This window comes from Saccopteryx leptura, chromosome 11 (genome assembly GCF_036850995.1).
Source record: "Saccopteryx leptura isolate mSacLep1 chromosome 11, mSacLep1_pri_phased_curated, whole genome shotgun sequence".
Classification (NCBI taxonomy): domain Eukaryota; kingdom Metazoa; phylum Chordata; class Mammalia; order Chiroptera; family Emballonuridae; genus Saccopteryx; species Saccopteryx leptura.
This window is the reverse complement of record NC_089513.1, coordinates 35561303-35582249: the sequence shown is the minus strand read 5'-3', so window position 1 is coordinate 35582249 and position 20947 is coordinate 35561303. Positions and strand designations below refer to the sequence as shown.

Genomic DNA, 20947 nt, shown 5'->3' with positions numbered 1-20947 from the left:
TTAAAACCACAATGAGATATCACCTCACACCAGTCAGAATGGCGCTCATTAACAAAACAACACAGAATAAGTGCTGGCAAAGATGTGGAGAAAAGGGAACCCTCCTGCACTGCTGGTGGGAATGCAGACTGGTGCAGCCACTGTGGAAAACAGTATGGAGATTCCTCAAAAAATTAAAAATGAAACTGCCTTTTGACCCAGCCATCCCACTTTTAGGAATATAGCCTAAGAATACCAAATCACTGAATCAAAAGAAGAAATGCATCCCTATGTTTATTGCAGCATTGTTTACAATAGTCAAGATCTGGAAACAGCCCAAGTGTCTGTCAGTGGATGAGTGGATTAAAAAGCAGTGGTACATATATACAATGATATACTACGTGGCCGTGGGCAAGAAGGAAATCTAACCTTTCGTGACAACATGGATGGACCTGGAAACTATCATGCTAAGTGAAATAAGCCAGGCAGAGAAAGAAAAATATCATATGACCTCACTCATTTGAGGAATCCAAGGAACAATGTGTACTGAGCAACGGAACAGAGGCAGAGGCAGATCAAAGGGACCAGAGGGAAAGCTGTCAGAGGGAAAGTGGAAGAGAAGATGGGATCAGAGAAGGGAAATAGATTAATGAAATTTATATTCATAACAGCATTATAGAGAACAGGGCAGCAAATCCTGGAGGGAAGGGGGGAAGGCATTGGGGGGAGGGACCTGGGGGGTCAAGGGGGAATAGGGGGTGGGGGAGATATATTTGGTGGGACACTTGAATTTATGTAAACACAAATTAAAATCATAGAAAGAAAGAAAGAAAGAAAGAAAGAAAGAAAGAAAGAAAGAAAGAAAGAAAGAAAGAAAAGGAAAGAAAGAAAAAAAGTGGATGGGGGGGACTACTGTGTAAGGGGCCTATACAGTGTCACCTTAGTTGACTCAGATGTCCACTGATACTCTCAACTTACATGCTTTTAAGGAAAAGCACTGGTATGATTGCTTAAGATGTGAAGTGTACCAGCTGCTTCTTTTTTTCATGGAACCATATTTATTTAAAGAACAACTGACAGACAAAGCATGGTTATTAGGTATTTGGTAGAAATTTTCTTAAAAATGAATGGAGTAAGACTGCACTGAATATATTCATACTGATAAAGGCTTTTAAAACCATGCTTGTGTTGGGTTCACATTGTAAGGTCGGTGGATAATGGGGGATGGTCACTTGGGAAACTCAGACCTGCGAACTTTGGCTAGGACCGCCCACAACCAAGTGCGCCAAAAGAGGCTTCACAGGAACCATTTGGAAAAAAGCGACCATCTACCAGCCAGTGAGATTTCAATTTCACCACGTCATGTTAGCTGGACTTCCCTAGAGGGACCCCTTTAAATATCTCCCACGTGGTTTAATCCGTGCAACTTCCCTGGCCTCCATCTTACCTCGGGGCCAGGGAACCTTGCTGGGCGGGATGCGCGCTCTGTACTGAAAGCCTTTTTGTTATTCCACACTTTGTGGCTCTGAGCCTTCTTCCTTCTCAGTGGGGAAAAATACCTTACATTTTGGTGCTAAAAACCCGGGAGGAGTTAGAAGTCTGCAAGGACCGCTCCTCTTCCTCATCCCCTCCAAGAAAGAACCAGGAGAAAGAACCAGGATCTCTGACCTTCCACCCACTTCGGCGCACGGTGCGGTAAGTCCCCTGTCTCTGCCTTCCTCTCAGTTCTTTCCTCCGAGACTCCCTGTCTGAAACCGTAGCTACGTCAGGGAACTCTTTTCCGTCCAAGTGAGCGTGTGCTTCGGAGACGTCCGGAGCATATCCACTTTACCTTTTACATCCGTGGCCAGACCTTGAGTTTTAGGATACTAATACTCAAATCTGACCACTCTGAGGACTGAGGGCGGCTGTGGGGGCACAGGAATCTCCCTCCCTAAAGAAGAAGAAACTGTTCTTCTCCGCTGTGGCCAGGCCACAGAACCCACTGAATTAGCCTCCTGAAGGGACTTTCGGTGTTAACACCCTCACCAATTTAACTATCGCCAAAAAAGCTGGGAACTGATTGGAGATCTCTTACATACATGGCTTCTAATTATTCACACACCCGTCCTTAATCTCTGTGCCACCTGTTCCACCGCGCAGGCCTTTTTCTGGCCAGAGAAACCTCACCTAAAACCTCCACTCCTGATCTTTTCTTCTCCATGGACTCCCAACTCTCTCTCCCTCCTGTCTGAGCTCTGGGGGCACCCCTCTCTCAGGACTTTTCTCTGGTCCCTCTGTGGACCTCTTTTGTGCTTGGTTCTCTTCCCTCTGAGAGCCCCCTCCCCTCCCTTTGCAAAAACCTGTTTCTTATTCACCACTACCATCTCTTTCTCCTCCCCTGCTGGTCAGGGGCCCCTCCCTTCTTCACTGTGTTCTTAAGTCCCTCCTCCGTCAGGCCTTTCTCAGCCTGGCATTGGCTCTTACACTGGTTTTCAGGACGTCCAACCCCAATTTTCTTGCAGGAAGTTCTGGCCCTGTCCTGCCTTTGGCTCCAGTGTTTCCTGTGGGATCTGGGTGCCAGGCTCCCCATGAGCCCCCCTCCTTTTATTCTCAACCCCCAAACCCCTATCCAGGACCTGTGAACATGGCATTTAAAGTTTTTAATGGTCCCAATTAGTAGAAACAGGCCAAGGCTGTTCACCAGGCCCACATGCAGCAGAAGGTAATGCTCTAAACCCCGACTCTTGTGGCAACCTTGAGACCAGAAGAGCCACCAGCAGCTTGCTTTAAGTGTGGCAAGCAGGACCACTGGTCCTGGCAGGGCCCCTGCTGGCGGCTGCCCACTGAGCCCTGCCCTGACTGCAAGCAGCCCGGTCAATGGCGGAGCGATTGCCCCTTTGGGCAACAGGTTTTTCCTCAGTGCCTCTATGTGGAGGACAAGCCGCCTGAATGGAAGGCCAATCCAGCCAGGTGGGCGCATCGCTCAAACTCCTAGGACATGGCCTGGACTCGGAGAACCCAGGGTATGCTGGAACAAGTGGGTAAGTCCATCTCATTTCTTGTGGACACGGGGGCTACTTTCTCTGTTTTGCCATCACACTGTGGACCTCTAGTTCCCTCACAGGTCTCGGTTATGGGAATGGATGGGACCCCCTTCCTTTCCCCTTTTTATGCCACTCCTAACATGCAGTTTTGCCTCAAGCTTGCCTCCTTACAGGACCACTGGCAGTCGGAACCACTGGACTCCATCCATCTCCAGCTCACCAAAAGGCTGGACCCTGCAAATCCCCCTATTACTCCTCTTTTTTTTTAAATCCTTACAGGATCGCATCCGCGAAGTTTCTCCAGTCATGGCCACACAGATGTTCCTCCTGACACTCCTCAAAGCCACCACCTTCCGATCTCCCCCTCCCCACGACGCCCCTATTCAGCAGGAAGTAGCCAGACGAATAAACGGCGCCCCTTTTCTATTTAACACAAAAGGTCAGAATGTAAGGTCGGTGGATAATGGGGGATGGTCACGTGGGGAACTCAGACCCGCAAACTTTGTTTAGGACCGCCCACAACCAAGCGCGCCAAAAGAGGCTTCACAGGAACCGTTTGGAAAAAAGCGACCGTCTGCCAGCCAGTGAGATTTCAATTTCACCACGTCATATTAGCTCTACTTCCCTAGAGGGACCCCTTTAAATATCTCCCACGTGGTTTAATCTGTGCAACTTCCCTGGCCTCCATCTTACCTCGGGGCCAGGGAACCTTGCCGGGCAGGATGCGCTATACTCAATAAAGCCTTTTACTATTCCACACTTTGTGGCTCTGAGCCCTGTTCCTTCCTTCTCGGCGGGGAAAAATACCTTACACACATAATCTCACACCCTAGAAGTACTTTCTTTGCACATAAGTCTGATTTGCCCAGCCAATCATGAAACAGTGATATGTACACACTCATGTACACAATAAAGCCTTGCAGTGCTTCCCAGTGGAAAATATTTGTTCTTGCAGAAAAAAAAATACATAGGACAGGAATATAGTCAATAATATTGTAATAAATATGTAGGGTGCCAGGTGGGTACTTGGAATATTGGAGTGATCATTTTGTAAAATATATGTTTGTCTGACCACTATGCTGCAGACTTGAAACTAGTTCAAATTAATGACTATAACCTGTAATTGAAAAATAAAATAAAAGTGAAACTAATCTAAAATACTTCTAAATTAAAAAAATAAATTTATGATCTCAAAAAAAAAAAGTAGGTTGATAGCATAATTTCGTTGGCCTCTGTGCTAAACAAAAATTTATTTGCCTTGTGGAGAGGAAGGAGACTGTGAAAGCAATTCATAGGTAGACACTGCTTTTCAATAGGTCACTCCGACTTCTTTCAACAAACCTTTACTAAATGTCTAGTAAGTGTTAGGTACTGGAGTTACATGTCTCAGAAACTGGGTTCTAGTTAGTTACTCAGGAGAGGCAGATTTATGAAATACAGACACGCCTCACTTTGTTGCACTTTGCTCTGTTGTGTTTCACAGGTATTGTGTACTTTTACAGATCGAAGGTAAGACCCTCCACCAGCCAAAGGGTAATGACTTGCTTTATTGATCTGGAACCGAACCTGCACTATCTCCAAGATCTGCCGGTAACCAAAATCCTAAGTAAGGAGTGCTGTATATAAGTGCAACCAAAGAATGGAAGGAGTGATTGATCCCTTCTTCAGGAGTTTGCAGGCCTGTGCTACAGGGGCAGTAAACTGGGCTTGAGTTTGAGGCAGGCGGAAGTCTTGAACAGTCCCATGAAGTACACGTAACAGGTACCAATTTAGGAGCAACCTCACATGTCAGTCAATCTTTCCATCTCAGAGTCAAGGGATGCCAGCTATAGACCTGTTCTAGCTTGGGCTAAATTCTTAATGGCACCAACCAAGCCAGCTGAGCTAAATTAGAGGTGCCAAACTTAACAAGCCACCTGGTGACCATTTTGTAGTGGTGGAAAGAAGGGTTTTTGTCTCATCATGCTGCAGCAATTTTTTCCTATTGTTCCTTTGTGGGATGGCTTCCAGTATAAGAACTCCCTGCATAAAACCAGCCCAGGAATATGAAAGAGGATTATCTTGTGTAGAAATGGAGTTGATCTTCACTGCCTCAACTACCTGGCTTCTTGAAATCTGAAGGGTTACTCCTGGTCCTTTAATATTTCCTTAGGTATGAAAGATATGATCGTATTGCCATTTATGCTCATCATGAGCTATAATATAAAGCATCTTTGTTTTCAGCCAGGGGTGTGGCCGACCGTCAAGCCAGTTGAATTAAGTAGCAACAGTAACCACCTCCAGGGTGACCAGTAGCTATCCCATAAATAGATGACCACAGAGAGTCTGAAAAATAAAAAAAGAGAAGCCAAAAGGTAACCATGTTTGTTCATCTTACGTGTCAACTTCATTAGACCATGATATCCAGATATTTGGTCAAACACGAGTCTAAATTTTTGTGAAGGTATTTTTTTTAGGTAGGATTAATCTGTAAATTAGTAGACTTTGGGTAAAACAGATAACCCTCCTTAATGTGGATGGGTCTCAATTAATCAGTTGAAGGCCTTACGAGAAAAAAAGAGGAAGACTCCCAGAAGAGGACTGCCTTTGGACTCAAGCTGCGACATCAACTTCTCTTGGGCCTTCAGCCTGCTGGCCCACCATGCACATTTTGGATTTGCCAGCCTCCACTATTATATGTACCAATTCCTGAAAATAAATGTATCTGTCTGTATACACATCTTATTGACTCTGCTTCTTTGGAGAATACTGATTGATAAAGTAACATACCAAAAATTTGAAAAATAGGGTAAGAGTTGATAATTCCAGGGAGGTGCTTAGAAGTTCTGTGTGAAGAATGAGATTTAGTCTGCTCAATCCCAGGGAATGCATATGACTTACAAACTTTTCTGTTTTTTATTTGGTAGACCCCTATCGACTTTGTGTTCTTATAGCTACCCAGGGACTTCTTTAGTCCTCACACCCCACTTTTTTTCTTTTTCCTAGATCTACTTAGTTTAATTTGAATTCAAATATATGTGCCTCCCCAATCTAAGTGTTTGTAAAATTTATAAAAAGCCGGTATAAGGAAACTCATGAAGTAAAAACTTTTTGGGGAGGTGGAGGGAGAATCAGATGAAGGAGTCTTTTGAATCTTTTATTGCAATTTCTAAACTATACTGTTAGAAGGCTTTTTGCACTCACAATTTACTACCAGTCTAGTATAACTTCTGCATTAAAGAGCTTCATTGACAACCCCCAGAAAGAAGGAAATGTGAAAGGTATCCGTTAATTGTAGTCAAAACACAATTTTGGAATTGGATTTCAGCCATGCTTCAATGACTATTGGTGAGATTCTTAGTGAGGTTTTTGTCTATATGCTGTTATTTGGGTTCAAAACGGATTCCAAGTCTTAAAAACTGACTTCCGCCCTGGCCGGATGGTTCAATTGGTTGGAGCATCATCCGGAAGCACAGAGGTTGCTGGTTCAATCCCTGGTCAGGGCACATACCGTAACAGATCTATGTTCCTCTCCCACTCTCTCTGTCCCTTTCTCTCTCGCTAAAATTGATAAATAAAAAAAATTAAAAAACCCCCAAAAACTGTGGCTTCCAATTCCCTGACTTTGAATGTGAGCTGCTTGTCCCAACACATAGCATGCAGCCAGGTGTCTGCATTCCACATCTCGGCTCAGAAAAACAGATGTGTATAATAAATACCTTTATTTTTCTGTAGCTGTAATTAATGTTTTGAGTCCCCACCACAACACGGGAGAAATTTAATTGCAGTCAATTCAGGATTTCCATCTTTTACCTTTACGCTTCTGCCTGAGCTTAATAGTCCAAGGCACTGGGAGGGCTTCATCTAATTTCTCAATCATCTGTCTTCAAGAGATTCCCCTGAAACACCTGTGTCTCTGTCTGGTCCTTGGCGGTCATTCTGTGCAGCCTGCTATGAAGGCATTCTTATTCCTCACCACATGGCCCTTTCGGCCTGGTGGCTTTCTCCGACACTCTGTTCCACTGTCCTCTTTCCAAGACTTGCTTTCTTTTGTATTGTTTCTTTGTAGCTCTAGCCAGGAAATAGGCCAGTTGGGTTTGGGATCTCATAAACTATCTTGGGGATCCCAGGGGACAAGTGCAGAATTGACTTGCTTGTATTTACAAAGCTTCTTTCTGTGTCCTTTGTCTTTACAACATGTCTTTTTATATCCTTCCTATTAACACAGAAAGGAGCAAAGACCAGTTTTTTTTATTTGTTTGTTTTCTTTGTGACAGAGACAGAGAGAGAGAGAGTCAGAGAGAGAGACAGAGAGAGGGACAGACAGGAAGGGAGATGAGAAGCATCAATTCTTTGCTGTGGCCCCTTAGTATCCTTAGTTGTTCATTGATTGCTTTCTCATATATGCCTTGACTGGGGAGCTACAGCAGAGCAAGTGACCCCTTAGTTCAAGACAGTGAACTTGGGCTCAAGCCAGCAACCTTTGGCTTCAAGCCAGCAACTTTTGGACTCAAGCCAGCGACCATGAGGTCATGTCTATGATCTCATGCTCAAGCCAGTCATCTCAGGGTTTCAAACCTGGGCCTTCCATGTCTCAATTCGATGCTCTATCCACTGTGCCACCACCTGGTCAGGCGCAAAGACCAGTTTTAAGTAGGAAAGAAAATACTGTGGAGGGAAAAAAAGTACTTAAAAATAATTCTGTTGCATTACAAATAAGTTAAAAGTAAAACTCTGGGAACTGAGTTAGAGTAGGTTGTCCCTAAAAGGAAGTTATCCCAAGGAAAAAAGAAAAAAGTGGAATAAAATTGAGAAATGGATTAGGAATATTAGTTTATTAGAAAATGAGTAACCACTCCTAGTCTTTTTATCCTAAGTCCCACCTGAGGTGGTTTGGTGGGAATTTTCAGGAGTGAAATATGTTGCTATTTTGCTACTGTGTATTAGGATAGCAAATATGCCAGATTTCTAGGACATTAATGGATTTTGTAACTCAATAAATTTTTATTGAACAAATGAACGATAAAATGCAGTGGGACCTAACTGGATAGTTGCAAGCAGCACAGGGCTAAATGAGCAGGGGAAGTTTCACAAACGTTCACTATTGGAAAGACTGAGATTGAAAAATAATTTGACATTTTCTTTTGCTCAAGAGGTATTTAATAGTCTTGGAGACCGGTATGTATGTATCATATTAGAGAACTGAGTTCATTAACAGGTCTCAGCCAGGCACTTGGCTATTGAATGCTGACACAGAAAAAAACCAACCAACCAACCAACCAACTTTGCCGAGCTGTGTTAAGGATACTGGACTTTAACTTCTTGATTGGGGTTATTACTATACTTCTACAGCGAGTTGACCTTCAAGATGGATCACTGAGATCAAAGGTAATAAGTTATGATGTTTGCCTTTTAAAAAGTAAATGTTGTTCCGAATGTCATAGTTTGCAACTTTCAGCTGGCAGTGGCAGCATGGCCTCATGGAGTCTGCCTTGGGTTCTGCTCTCGGCCGCTTTCCTTGTGGTTTCTGGCTCGGTAAGAACACCATGTATGGGAAACAGTTAGGAAAATTGGGGGCAGTTGATATCTATTGTTAAAGAAAATTGGTTTACTGTTTGTTTCTTATGAATTTTGAAGTGTTAATGAAATGAGTGTTTCTTTTTGGTGAGCAAAGGCAAGCAGGGTACAGAGAGTAGGAAGCCCAGAGACATTAACGTGAAGTTACGTTTTTCTGTTTGTTTTATAATTGTGTAACACGTTTTCTTATGGTAAGATGAAAAATATGAGATTTGAAAGTCATTCCTTTTTCATTGCTGAATGACATCATATTGCTGTTATAGTAACTTGAGACATAAATGGAGGGAATGATGATTGTCACAGGAGCAGTAAATACTTATAAAGTTTTGTAGCATGAAATTTCTGTTTCTTCATGAATTGAGACCAATCTTTTTAAGTGGCAGGTAGTTTGTACCACAAACCAACTCAAGGTTATAAACAAAGTTCCAAATTCTTAGGGGAAACTTTTAGTTGTGATTTTAAAATAACTTCTTATATTATGCTGACATTCATTGAGAATAAGAAAAACCATTTGATAACATTAAACCTGCAATTATGAAAAAATACTTGATGTCTTGTTTTAGTGGGAATGCTTTGGGATTCCTCTGTGAGTACGTATGGCTAAAGCATGTGACAATTAGAGCACTCATTACTATAAAAAAGGATGGTATTCATCCAACTAGTTCATTCCCATGCCTTGTCAAATGTACCAAATGATTTTACAATTTATATACACAAACCATATTTACATAAAATTTTACCTTATATTTATGTGACGTTTGGTTATAGTTTAAAAAAGTGTTTTCACATGACCTCATATAACCCTCACAATACTTACGCAAAGCAGGTGTTGACCATATTTTACAGACAGTCTAAGTATCAGGAAAATACATTGACTTGCTGTTAGTCGGTTGAATCAGGATTATAACCCTGATTTACTTACTGTCTATCAGTCCCATGAACTTTTTTACTAGACAACACTTAGAAATTTCTCAGGTTTACTTAAGTTTCCCACTGATGTGGTCTGGGTTTTATTGAGTTACTTTTATCTTTGTAAGTTTCTTTTTTCTTTCTTTCTTTCTTTCTTTCTTTCTTTCTTTCTTTCTTTCTTTCTTTCTTTCTTTCTTTCTTTCTTTCTTTTTCTTTCTACCACAATATTATCTATACCCATTGATTTTTTTTCTTAAACATTTAGCATTGTCTTTGAAGGCAGAGTCTTGAGTGAAGTATAAAAGTAAACCATGATTAATGAAGTCTTCAATAAAATTTATTTTTAAAGGGTTGCTGTCAATTAAAATAATATTTTAATGTTAAGAATACATTTTTAGCCTGACCTGTGGTGGCGCAGTGGATAAAGCGTCGACCTGGAAATGCTGAGGTTGCCGGTTTGAAACCCTGGGCTTGCCTGGTCAAGGCACATATGGGAGTTGATGCTTCCAGCTCCTCCCCCCTTCTCTCTCTCTCTCTCTCTCTCTCTCTCTCTCTCCCTCCTCTCTCTCCCTCTCTGTCCTCTCTCTCCCTCTCTCTCTCCTCTCTAAAAATAAATAAATAAATAAAAAAAAAAGAAAGTAAAAAAAAAAAAAAGAATACATTTTTAGGCTTTCAAGCACTGCTCCGTAAATTCCTTAGAAAATCACGGTAAAAGTGAATACTGATTTCAGGGCTTCGTCTTAGGTTCTGCCTTCTCTCCAATCTATGAAAGTGGTTTCTAGCTTCTTACATTTTCAAATTCACATAACAAAGTTTTATTATTATTTTTAAATAAGAAAGGAAAAGACCTTTTGGTCAAAAAGTTATCTTTGACTCCAATTTAACTGTCTTAGACATATGTCAAAAAGTAATTCATAATATTAATGGAAAAACTCCCACAAATGGCTAGATAAAAATTGAAACCAATACACCATGGACATCATAATAATATTTTCTTTTATGTGTTTGTTTCCCAGCCAACTCCAGAAAATTTTGGTGAGTGTATTCTGAGATTTGCTCTAACTTATATTAAAAGAAAGTTATATATATAATAGAACAACAGAACAGAAGAACTTAGGACACATTTAATGCTAAGTACATGCATAATTGAATTGAACTTTGATCAAACACTGGCTTCTCTTGATTTATTGAAGAACATTTTATTGTTCCAGTTTCCAGGGTTCTTCACATCCAGCAGAAAAACATATGGTGGTATAGGAAAGGCCAAGTTCAGTGCAGTGACTGACACACAGACATCCATAAATGCTTGCTATTATTATTTTTGCTATTTTGTGTCAAATCAGAAGAACATTCTATTTAGTTGCATACCAGGAGATTTGGCCATATCATTCACCCCTTTGCAATTTAAAAGAGAAATTAATATTTAAATTAGGAATTTTGTTTGAGAGTTCCAATGGGTAGATTGTACAGGTTTGGCCAAATTTAAACATTTGCTTTTTATTTAATCTGTCCATCTAGCTTAGTTTTTCAAATTCAGCTTATTAGCATATGAAGTAGTGAATATCTTATTTCTGAAGTAATTGACATTCAAGTGACATGAATAAGACAAGAGCATATATGGAAAAGCTCCATTTCCTCAAGTCTGGCTCATGAGAAGTTCTCAATCAATCAATCAATCAATCAATATGTATATGTATCACATCAGAACCCAGTAGTCACTTATCTGAGGCAAAAGAATCTTGCTCACTTCTAATTCAATAATTGATAAAGATTTTCTTCTTCCATAAACATAATGTTAAATGTTTTTCTTTGTTATTTTATTTAAAGATGTAGATGGTGGAATTGACCGGGATATATTTGATATCAATGAAGGTTTGTATATATTTTTTTACATCCTTTATTAAATGGGGAATTTGAACAAATTTGCTAACATGGATTTACATCTTTCCTCTTAGATTTAGGACTGGATCTTTTTGAGGGAGACATCAAACTTGATGGGGTGAGTTGAAGCAATGCAAAGAAGATTCTTCTATTAGTCACTGCAAGTTAAATACAGAATACAATCGTCTGTCGCCATATCGCGGTTCACTTTTTACAGTTTCACTGCATTATGGATTTTTAAATTGTATATATCTAATTTTGTATTGTGGATTTTTTGCTATATTGCAGGATTTTGTGGTATATAGGTATTTTTATATATTTATTATTTTAATTATTTTTTGCAGTAAAATAAGCATTTTCTAGACTAAAAAATTAAAAACTATAAAAATATTAATGAAAACATATTAAAAGAATATTAAATCATCATTATCTTCATCATTCAAGTTGTAATATATTCACTAGTGAGTACCCACATGGAATTTTATATGTTGTTAAAATTACGTAGGTTTAAGAGTGTAGAAAGTGTTTAAGAGCATAGGAAGTATATATAAGAGTGTGAGAAAGGTTAATAACAGTGTGGGAAAGGTTTATAAGAGTGTGGGGAGGGTTTATAAAGCCTTAAATATATATATTATATATATAATAAAATAAATATAAGGTCTCTATTTTGCAGATTTTCACCTGTGGGGGGGTCAGGGGTTCTGGAACCTAACTCCTGAGGTAGACGAGAGAGCACTGTATTTGAGAAGGATTGGACAGCACGGGCTTAGTTAAGTCCAACTATCTCTAAGTGCACAGAATCATAGTGACACATTTACTCAATGAATACATTGTATTGTAAGGGACTCATATAATAGTGTCTTCACAATCTATTACTTAGATTTCTGTGTAGTTAAAGCCACCATCACTCACCATGTATACCTTGATCTTATTGATTGTTTTTATTTTCTCTGTCAACAAAATTAATGATAGGATTTTTCTCCTAGAAACTTTGTTCTAATATGTTAGAAGTAGAGGCACGTGCACACACACACATGCAATGTGTTCACACATACAGGTGGTTTGTTTACACTGGCTGGGAGAGCTTAAAACTTTATTTCTCAGTTAACTATTGAGTGCTTCAAAGGTTTTTGCTTAATTCATTTAATTACTCCTTTCACATTTATTTTTGACAGGTACAAGATAGAAATTCTATCATTGGTGAAAACTATAGATGGCCTCATACCATTCCATATGTTCTAGAAGATAGCTTGGGTTAGTATCTACCTTGGAGTATCCATAACTGATTACAGTATTTCCAAGGGTAGGCAATTATGGTCTTTAAGGGTTATTTTGTTTACTGTTTTGTATAGCTATGTATATTTAGTTAAAAAAATAAGTGAAGTAAACAATGAAAAGAACCCAAGTGATTTTGTCTGAAATATTTGCTGAGATTTGACCAATAAAGGAATTACTTTAACCAACATTCATGGAGTGCTTACTCTGTGCTGAATTATTCCATTCTAGAGATATAAAGATTAGGGAGCTAGTCTTTATTTTAAAGCAGTGGTTTCCCCTATGTTCAGATTTTACATATGAGTAAAAACCAAAACAATCAAACAAATAAAACTCCAGGAATTGGTGGTTGCTTTACCAACATTTTATTTTGTCAAGTCAGGAGCTTAAACAACATGAATCCACAATCTTTTATCATCCTCTTTTCACAAAATAAACAGTGTTTTAATAGTAAAAAGTCAGAAGAATCTGATCTAAAACTAAGGAAAGCTTGTCTGTAGAAGAAATTTTGGTCCATAAATGGTCCTCACTTTATTTATGGACTAGTGGAAATGGTATCATTGACTGGCATCAATTTAGAAACTGCTGTTTGGGAAACTTTTTCTTAAAGATCATATATTTTAGTGGAGATTCAAATAAACCAAGAGCTAATTATAATAGAGTGGAATAAACACAATAATTAATCATATGTTCAAAAGGCTATGGGAACAACCTAGATATAAAGGCATAAACATTAGGGGACATGTGACACTATACAGTAGGATTGCTATGAAGGGTGTGCAAGTTGTACACCATACACAAGTACTGGGGAGGGGGAACAAGTGGGCCTGAAATTAAGTTTGCATTCTGTTTATCAAGAGATGTTCATTTCTCTGCAACGACGTGCTAGTCATCCACCAAGACCTCCACCAAGATAATTGAAGCATTTTCCCAGATGACATGCCTCTTTCTCTTTTTTTTTGTGACAGAGACAGAGACAGAGAGAGACAAAGAAAGGGACAGATAGGGACAGACAGGAAGGGAGAGAGATGAGAAGCATCAATTCTTTGTTGCCGCACCTTAGTTGTTCATTGATTGCTTTCTCATACGTGCCTTGACGGGGTGTGGGGGGGGCTATAGCAGACCAAGTGACCCTTTGCTCAAGCCAGTGACCCTGAGTTCAAGCTGAGCTGTGCTCAAGCCAGATGAGGCCATGCTCAAGCCAGTGACCTTGAGGTTTTGAACCTGGTTCCTCTGCGTCCTAGTCTGACACTCTATCCTCTGTGCCACTGCCTGGTCAGGCAGACATACCTCTTCCTAGTGTGCAGAAGAAAGGCATCATATAGTCTCATGTGGCTTCTGATAGCAAGGGAAGGGTGACCTAGGCAGATGTGCAAAGGCATCGGGAAGAGAAAAAACCCTTAGTTGGAATTTAGATTGGAAGTAGGGAGATAATGAAGTTGAACAGGTAGGTAAGATCCAGATTGGGGAAGTCTTTCCCATATAAAACATCTGGTGTGTATACTGATGGTAATATGGAGCCACTAAAATTTTAATGTGGAAGAAGATTACCACTTAGGTTGCGATATAGAAGATGAATTATTAATGGGGCAATAAGACATTAGGAAGATCAGCTAGAAGAATATTGAAGACATTTAAGAATATTTAAAGACCAAAGAGTTTCTGAAGCAAGACTCTCTTAGTAAGAATAGACAAGAATGGATAAATCTAAGAGAGATTTAAGAGGCAATTGTTAGATTTGATGTTTGATGGCAAGAGATCGAGAAGGTAGGTCCAGGTAAAGGGATGCTAGTGACCTGGATTTACGCAACTTGATGGATCATAGTGCCTTTAACAAGAACAAGGAATCTGTCTTGAAGTGGGAAGGATAGAGAGTGTGGTGAGAATTAGTTTTTGGAATGCAGAATTTGAAATGTATCAGGCTCACTGTGGTAGCGATATATATAAAGTGTTTGTGGATAGCCTGGTCATTCAAGATAGAGAAATACTTGAGAGTTATTAAGATGCAGGAAAAGGCTGAGTCTGTGGATATGACTGAGCATCTTTCACAGTGCCTTCTGTATAACAGGCACTCTATGGAAAATGGATATGACTGAGCATCTTTCACAGCGCCTTCTGTATAACAGGCACTCTATGGAAACGTGGATATGACTGAGCATCTTTCACAGCGCCTTCTGTATAACAGGCACTCTATGGAAACGTGGATATGACTGAGCATCTTTCACAGCGCCTTCTGTATAACAGGCACTCTATGGAAAATGGATTTGATTGAGTGACAAGACGATTGTATTGAGTGAGATGGTTGAGGATGAAACTCAGCCTGGGAGAGCAAACTTTTGGAGTTGGTATAAAGGATTTGATAGCAGTTATTAAAAAAGGAAGATTGGCCAGAAATATAGACTAAAAACCAAGAATAGGGTAGAAAAAGCCAAGGCAAGAGTAATTAACAAGGTTAGAAGTTTAAAAATCTCATGTAATATAAGAAGAGAAAGATGTGTATTGACTTTTGGAATTGGGGTGGGGGAAATCAGAAAGATTCGAAATATTTTTCTGGTTTAAATCTTCTGATTACAAACTTAAAATACTTTTGTGGGTTTTTTTCAAAGAAATAGATAATCATGAACTTTATATTGACATTTCAGTCAATGACAGATTGCATATACAATGATAATCTCATAAAATTATAATGGAGCTGACAAATTCCTATCACTAGTGGTGGTGTCACCATTTAGTTGTGTCACAATGCATTACTCCTGTGTTTGTGGTCTGCTGTAAACACACCTACTGTGTTGCCAGTCATATGAAGGTATAGCACGTACAATTATGTACAGTACATAGTTCTTGATAATAATAATAAATGACTATCTTACTGGCTTATGTATTTATTATACTATAGTTTTAATCATTAGTCTAAAGTGTACTCTTTCTACTTATAAACAAAGTTTCCTGTAAAACAGTATGCCATATTACCCTGGCAAAAGCCTCAAATATCTCATGTTTACTATGTCTCTTGATAACATCATTTTCTCTTGTACTTGATTTAATCTCCTGTTGCTTTGGGCAGTGACATGCTGTGCTGCTTGTACCCTAGGAACAATAGGTTATGTCACATAGCCTAGGTGTGTAGCAGGCTAGGTTCGTGTAAGTACACTCTGTAAAGCTTGCAAGACAAACTCACCTAATGACGCATTTCTCAGAATGTAATTTCATCATTAAGTGATGCATAATTCTCTATCTCCATATATATATATATACATATATACAAATGTGCGTGTGTATGTATGTATATATAATTTTAATACATTTATTCTTCTAGGTGAGTTCCATGAAAGATCAGTGAGCTTTTTTTTTTTTAATTTAATTTAATTTTTTACAGAGATAGAGAAAGAATCAGAGTGAGGGATAGACAGGGACAGACGGACAGGAACGGAGAGATGAGAAGCATCAATAATTAGTTTTTCGTTGTGCATTGCGACACTTTAGTTGTTCATTGATTGCTTTCTCATATGTGCCTTGACCACGGGCCTTCAGCAGACCGAGTAACCCCTTGCTTGAGCCAGCAACCTTGGGCCCAAGCTGGTTAGCTTTTGCTCAAACCAGATGAGCTGCGCTCAAGCTGGCGACCTCGGGATTTCGAACTTGGGTCCTTGGCATCCCAGTCTGAGGCTCTATCCACTGCGCCACCGCCTGGTCAGGCGAGATCAGTGAGCTTTAACAATATTGTGTTGTGTAGGCTATTTTTGCCATGTATTTTAACCAAAGCTATCATAACCTTATGAACTTTATGTACTTGTTTTTCAATAACAGTACAAGAAACAAAGTGTATGCTTTGAGGACAGAATATATTTCTCACTTTGCAAATCTGAGGCTTAGCTTAGTCTCTGGCATATTATAGGCAGTTAATAAATATTAAAAAAATAAATTGATAAACATATACGAATGAAACATATTAGGTAAAAAACTCAGCTCAAATCCTACCATCCAAACTGAACATTTTTGCATAGTTATAACCCTAGTTTTTAAACTTTTTGTTGTGATTTTTCACCTAATATTATATTGTTTCATGTTATGTGATTTTTATAATATAAGTGAACTTTAAAGTTTTATAGGTCATTTTCTCAATTCTATGATTTTGATTATTTCTTAGTTAGGAAATACCTCGGTTTAATAGTATATATTGAATTTATTCTTTTTGTTTTTTATTTATTTTATTTTTTGTCACAAGATAGTTTACTTGCAGAAAATAATATTCCTTACATTTAAAATAAAAAGATACTGCCTTACATTTCAGAAAATTTTTTAAAAAACTATTCTTTTTTTTTAATTTTTTTAAATTTTATTTATTCATTTTTTTTAGAGAGGAGAAAGAGAGGGGGAGAGAGAGAGAGAGAGAGAGAGAGAGAGAGGAGAGAGAGACAGGGGGGAGGAGCTGGAAGCATCAACTCCCATATGTGCCTTGACCAGGCAAGCCCAGGGTTTCGAACCAGCGACCTCAGCATTTCCAGGTCGACGCTTTATCCACTGCACCACCACAGGTCAGGCTTCAGAAAATTTTTTGATTACAATTTTAAAGTTCTATTTTATTTTAAAAAAGTTTTAATTACAGTTCAATTACAATATTACATTAGTGTCAACTGTACAATATAGTGATTACACGTTTATATAACATGGAATTTAAACTGATTTCGAATGACTCCAACTAGGAAAATCACTAAGTAGATACTTATGAAGGGTTTTCAGCAAGTATTACTCAAATTCTGGTGGGCCAACCTACTAAATTCTGCCAGTAGGGCTTTAATCTTTTAGGTGTTATTTGCTGTTAGATACAACTTCCCTGAAAGGGAAGCAGCCATTTATGGCTCCCAGTGGATAACTGATCATTTCTTACTGGAGTGCCTGCATTGAGGTGGGAGAGGGAGGGAGGCTGGGAGTGGGGAGGGAGGGTGAAAGAATTGGGGATGGAAATACCAGGTGAAGGTGCTGGGAACCTCCAGGGGCTGACAGAGGGGAAATAATCCTGAACAGCTGCTCACTCACTCCTCGGCAGGCAGCGTGAATAAGGTCTTTGGGAACTACAGGACTTACCTTGGTAGAGAGCTAGACCTTTTACAAAACTTTCATACCTGTTCCCTTATTTGATTCTCAGAACAATTCAGGACAGGATGGTAACTAACCTCATGAAGCTTTGATAAAAAGCCTAGACCAGCACGCTCCTTCTCTAGTCTGTTCTAAAATAATCATGTGTGGTCGGTATCATCACTCCTTATTTTAAGTAAATGTTAGATTTGAAATAGTGATCCAAATGTGATATTTATGGTACAGAAAATTTGGAAACAATTTAAATATGGTATTTGACAACAGTAAGTTACTTAACATATATTAAAGCCATATAATGTAGACATTAAAGTGGTAAAAATAATAATTAATAATGAAGAAATATGTGCATGATATATTTAGTGAAAAAATAGTTTGTAAAATATTATATAAACTGACTTTGTTTTTAATAAAAATATATGTATGTTATATATATATTCATAAGCAGAAAGCATAAGGGTAGTCGATTATTTCTGGGTGATAAGGTTTTTAAATTTCTTTTTTTTATTTATATGCATTTTCTAATTTGTTTGTAATGAACATATATTATTTGTGTGGTAGTGTAAAAAGGTTGAATTCTGAATGCTTCTTACAGATTCATGTTAGGGCCTTCCTTATCTATGTGAATCCTGTCTTGACCTTCACTTGGACTGAGGTGTTCTGAGCACAGTCATGAGCCACTTAACAACAGGGATACATACTGAAAAATGCATTGTTAGGCAGTTTAGTTGTACAAACATCATAAAGTCCACTTACACAGACCTAGATGAGATAGACTACTACATACCCAGCCTGTATGGTACAGTCTGTCGCTCCTAGGCTACAACCTGTTCAGCATGTTACTGTGTGAAACAACATGAGATAAAATCAAACACAAGAGAAAATGATGCCATCAAGGGATGCGTGGTGAACACAAGGTACATGAAGCTGCTGCTGGTGGAACATGGAATACTGTTTTTTGTAAGTAGAAACTAGGCCCTCTAAAATAACAGCAGAAAGTACAGTATAGTGAATACATAAACCAGTAACATAGTTACTATCATTATGAAGAATAACGTACTGTACATAATTGTATGTGCTATACTCTTATAAGACTGGAAGTACAGCCTGACCAGGTGGTGGCGCAGTGGATAGAGTCAACCTGGGACGCTGAGGTCCCAGGTTTGAAACCCCGAGGTTGCTGGCTTGAGCGTGGGCTATCTGGCTTGAGTTCAGGCTCACCAGCTTAAGCATGGGTTTGCGGCTTGAGCCGAAAAAAAAAACAAAAAACTGGAAGTGCAGTATGTTTGTTTACACCGGCATCACCACAAACACATGAGCAATGTGTTGCGCTGTGACAATAGGATGGGATGGCCCTAGGCGATATTAATTTTTCAGTTTCATTATAATCTTATGGGACCACTGTCCTGTATGTGCTCCTTCATTGACTGAAATGTCTCTATGGGGTGCATTATTGTAATCATTTTTAAAAGTCTCTGCTGAAGTTATATAAAGGGGAGGACAAAGATGAATATTTGATACATGCTCCTTATACTCGGAACTTTACCTCTCTTTTCTATTCTGATCCTCACAATATCCCTGCAAAGTTGATTTTATTTCCCCACTTTAATGATAGCACCACCACTCCGAAGGTGAATTAAATAGACAAAGGTCACATATCAAAACTAGTAATGAGAAAACAGGGGATAACTTAGGTGTGTCCAGCTCCAAGTCCAAGGATTTTCTACTCGGTAAGACCGTCGCCCACCAGCCGCAGCCCCGCCCCCTGCCCCGCCCAGTCCAGCAGCACTGGGCCCCACTTGTGCGGGTCTCTCTGCACGCTGCTGGTGCAGCCTCTTCTCTCCAAGCTTCTTTTCCTGCACGTCTTTGTTCCTTTCCTACCTCTGCCTTCTTGGAGTTCCTTGTTTATCCAACCTGTTTAGCATAATTCTTAATTCCAAAGCCATAGTCCTTCACTCTGTTTGGGACCCTGAACTCACTTGTGAAACTTACAAACATTCTCCCCCCCTCAAAATGCACTTTGCAGGTATATATAGATCTATAGATATAGATATACTTTGCATACTATCTCAGCATATTCAGGGACCTTCCATTCTCAAATCCTCAGATTAAAATCTTTACTCCGAGGCTTTAAATACATACTGCAGCTTCTCAGGTGAAGCAGATAATGATGATAGTTCATTTTGGTTCCCTGTGATCTAACGTGTATGTTCTCTGAGATAATGCACCTCTAATGGCTCCAGAGAAAGAAATATGGGAGGAAATAAGAATAATCAAATACGTGCATGTAATATAGCAGGTCCTCAAATAACATAGTTTCATTCAACGTCATTTTGTTATAATGTTGATGAGATACTATAGGGATTTAACTCATGTTTATATTAATTAGTTAAATATTTTTTGTGGTTTTTTTTCCTTCAGAACTGAATGCTAAGGGAGTTATCCTCAACGCATTTGAACGCTACCGCCTAAAAACATGCATTGACTTCAAGCCTTGGGCTGGAGAAACTAACTATATATCAGTGTTCAAAGGCAGTGGGTAAGTTGAATAGTCTGTCTTCTAAGAGTGCTAATAAGAACCGTTGTGGCTGGGGCATTACATTACAGCAATTGCCCTGGCCCTGACCTTGAGGAAGAGTCGGGACTTCCTTCCCTGTTTGTTGGAGAGTAAAAGACAGCTGGATCTAGTCTCTCCAGACATAAAATAATATTTTCATATATGAAAGCAGACAACTAATTATTTTTAGATAAGAAGGGTGGGGTTACAGGCTATTCATTCCACACCCTTGTGAACTTCAGCTACTCCTTATGGTCCCCTTCATGTAAAACACGGGTGTGTGGGCATGGATGTATTTGATTTTTTTTTAACCTAATGATTCTTACTACTTGAGTTAAGAAGGTGACTGTGTTATTGGCTTTGGAGCTCAGCGATTCTGAGTGATTACTATAGTGCCTATAAAACCCTTCAGTCATCAGCATAATAAGGACTATTTAAAAGACTTGGAAATTTCCAGGAAAAATCAGGACGAGGCTGACTTGGGGATGACCTGATCCTGTGTTATGTTTGGTGTCAGGGCAAGTTCTCCAAAGCTCATCTGGTCTGGAAAATTTTTTATACCTCACCAGGGTTAATGAGAGAAATGAAGTCTGTTTAGATCCTTCCATTGTAAAGGATCCAGGTGGGTAACTTAGTGGTTTAGGCATTGGGGATCCTGCCCTGAGACCTC

General features: G+C 39.2%; 1 protein-coding gene across 2 annotated transcripts in view; it reads left to right on the top strand.

The window, feature by feature from the left end:
* The first annotated feature begins 8391 nt into the window (after positions 1 to 8391).
* Positions 8392 to 20947, top strand: part of MEP1B (meprin A subunit beta) — a 29985-nt gene continuing 17429 nt past the window's right edge. Inside the window, exons 1-6 of one of the 2 annotated variants that reach the window (XM_066352636.1) lie at positions 8392 to 8519; positions 10487 to 10505; positions 11298 to 11342; positions 11426 to 11469; positions 12527 to 12605; positions 20142 to 20259. In XM_066352636.1, the coding sequence (XP_066208733.1) occupies positions 8457 to 8519; positions 10487 to 10505; positions 11298 to 11342; positions 11426 to 11469; positions 12527 to 12605; positions 20142 to 20259 (368 nt within the window). In that variant the 5' untranslated portion in view covers positions 8392 to 8456. The remainder of the gene's footprint in view (positions 8520 to 10486; positions 10506 to 11297; positions 11343 to 11425; positions 11470 to 12526; positions 12606 to 20141; positions 20260 to 20947) is intronic. The other variant, XM_066352635.1, reaches the window with a different exon arrangement.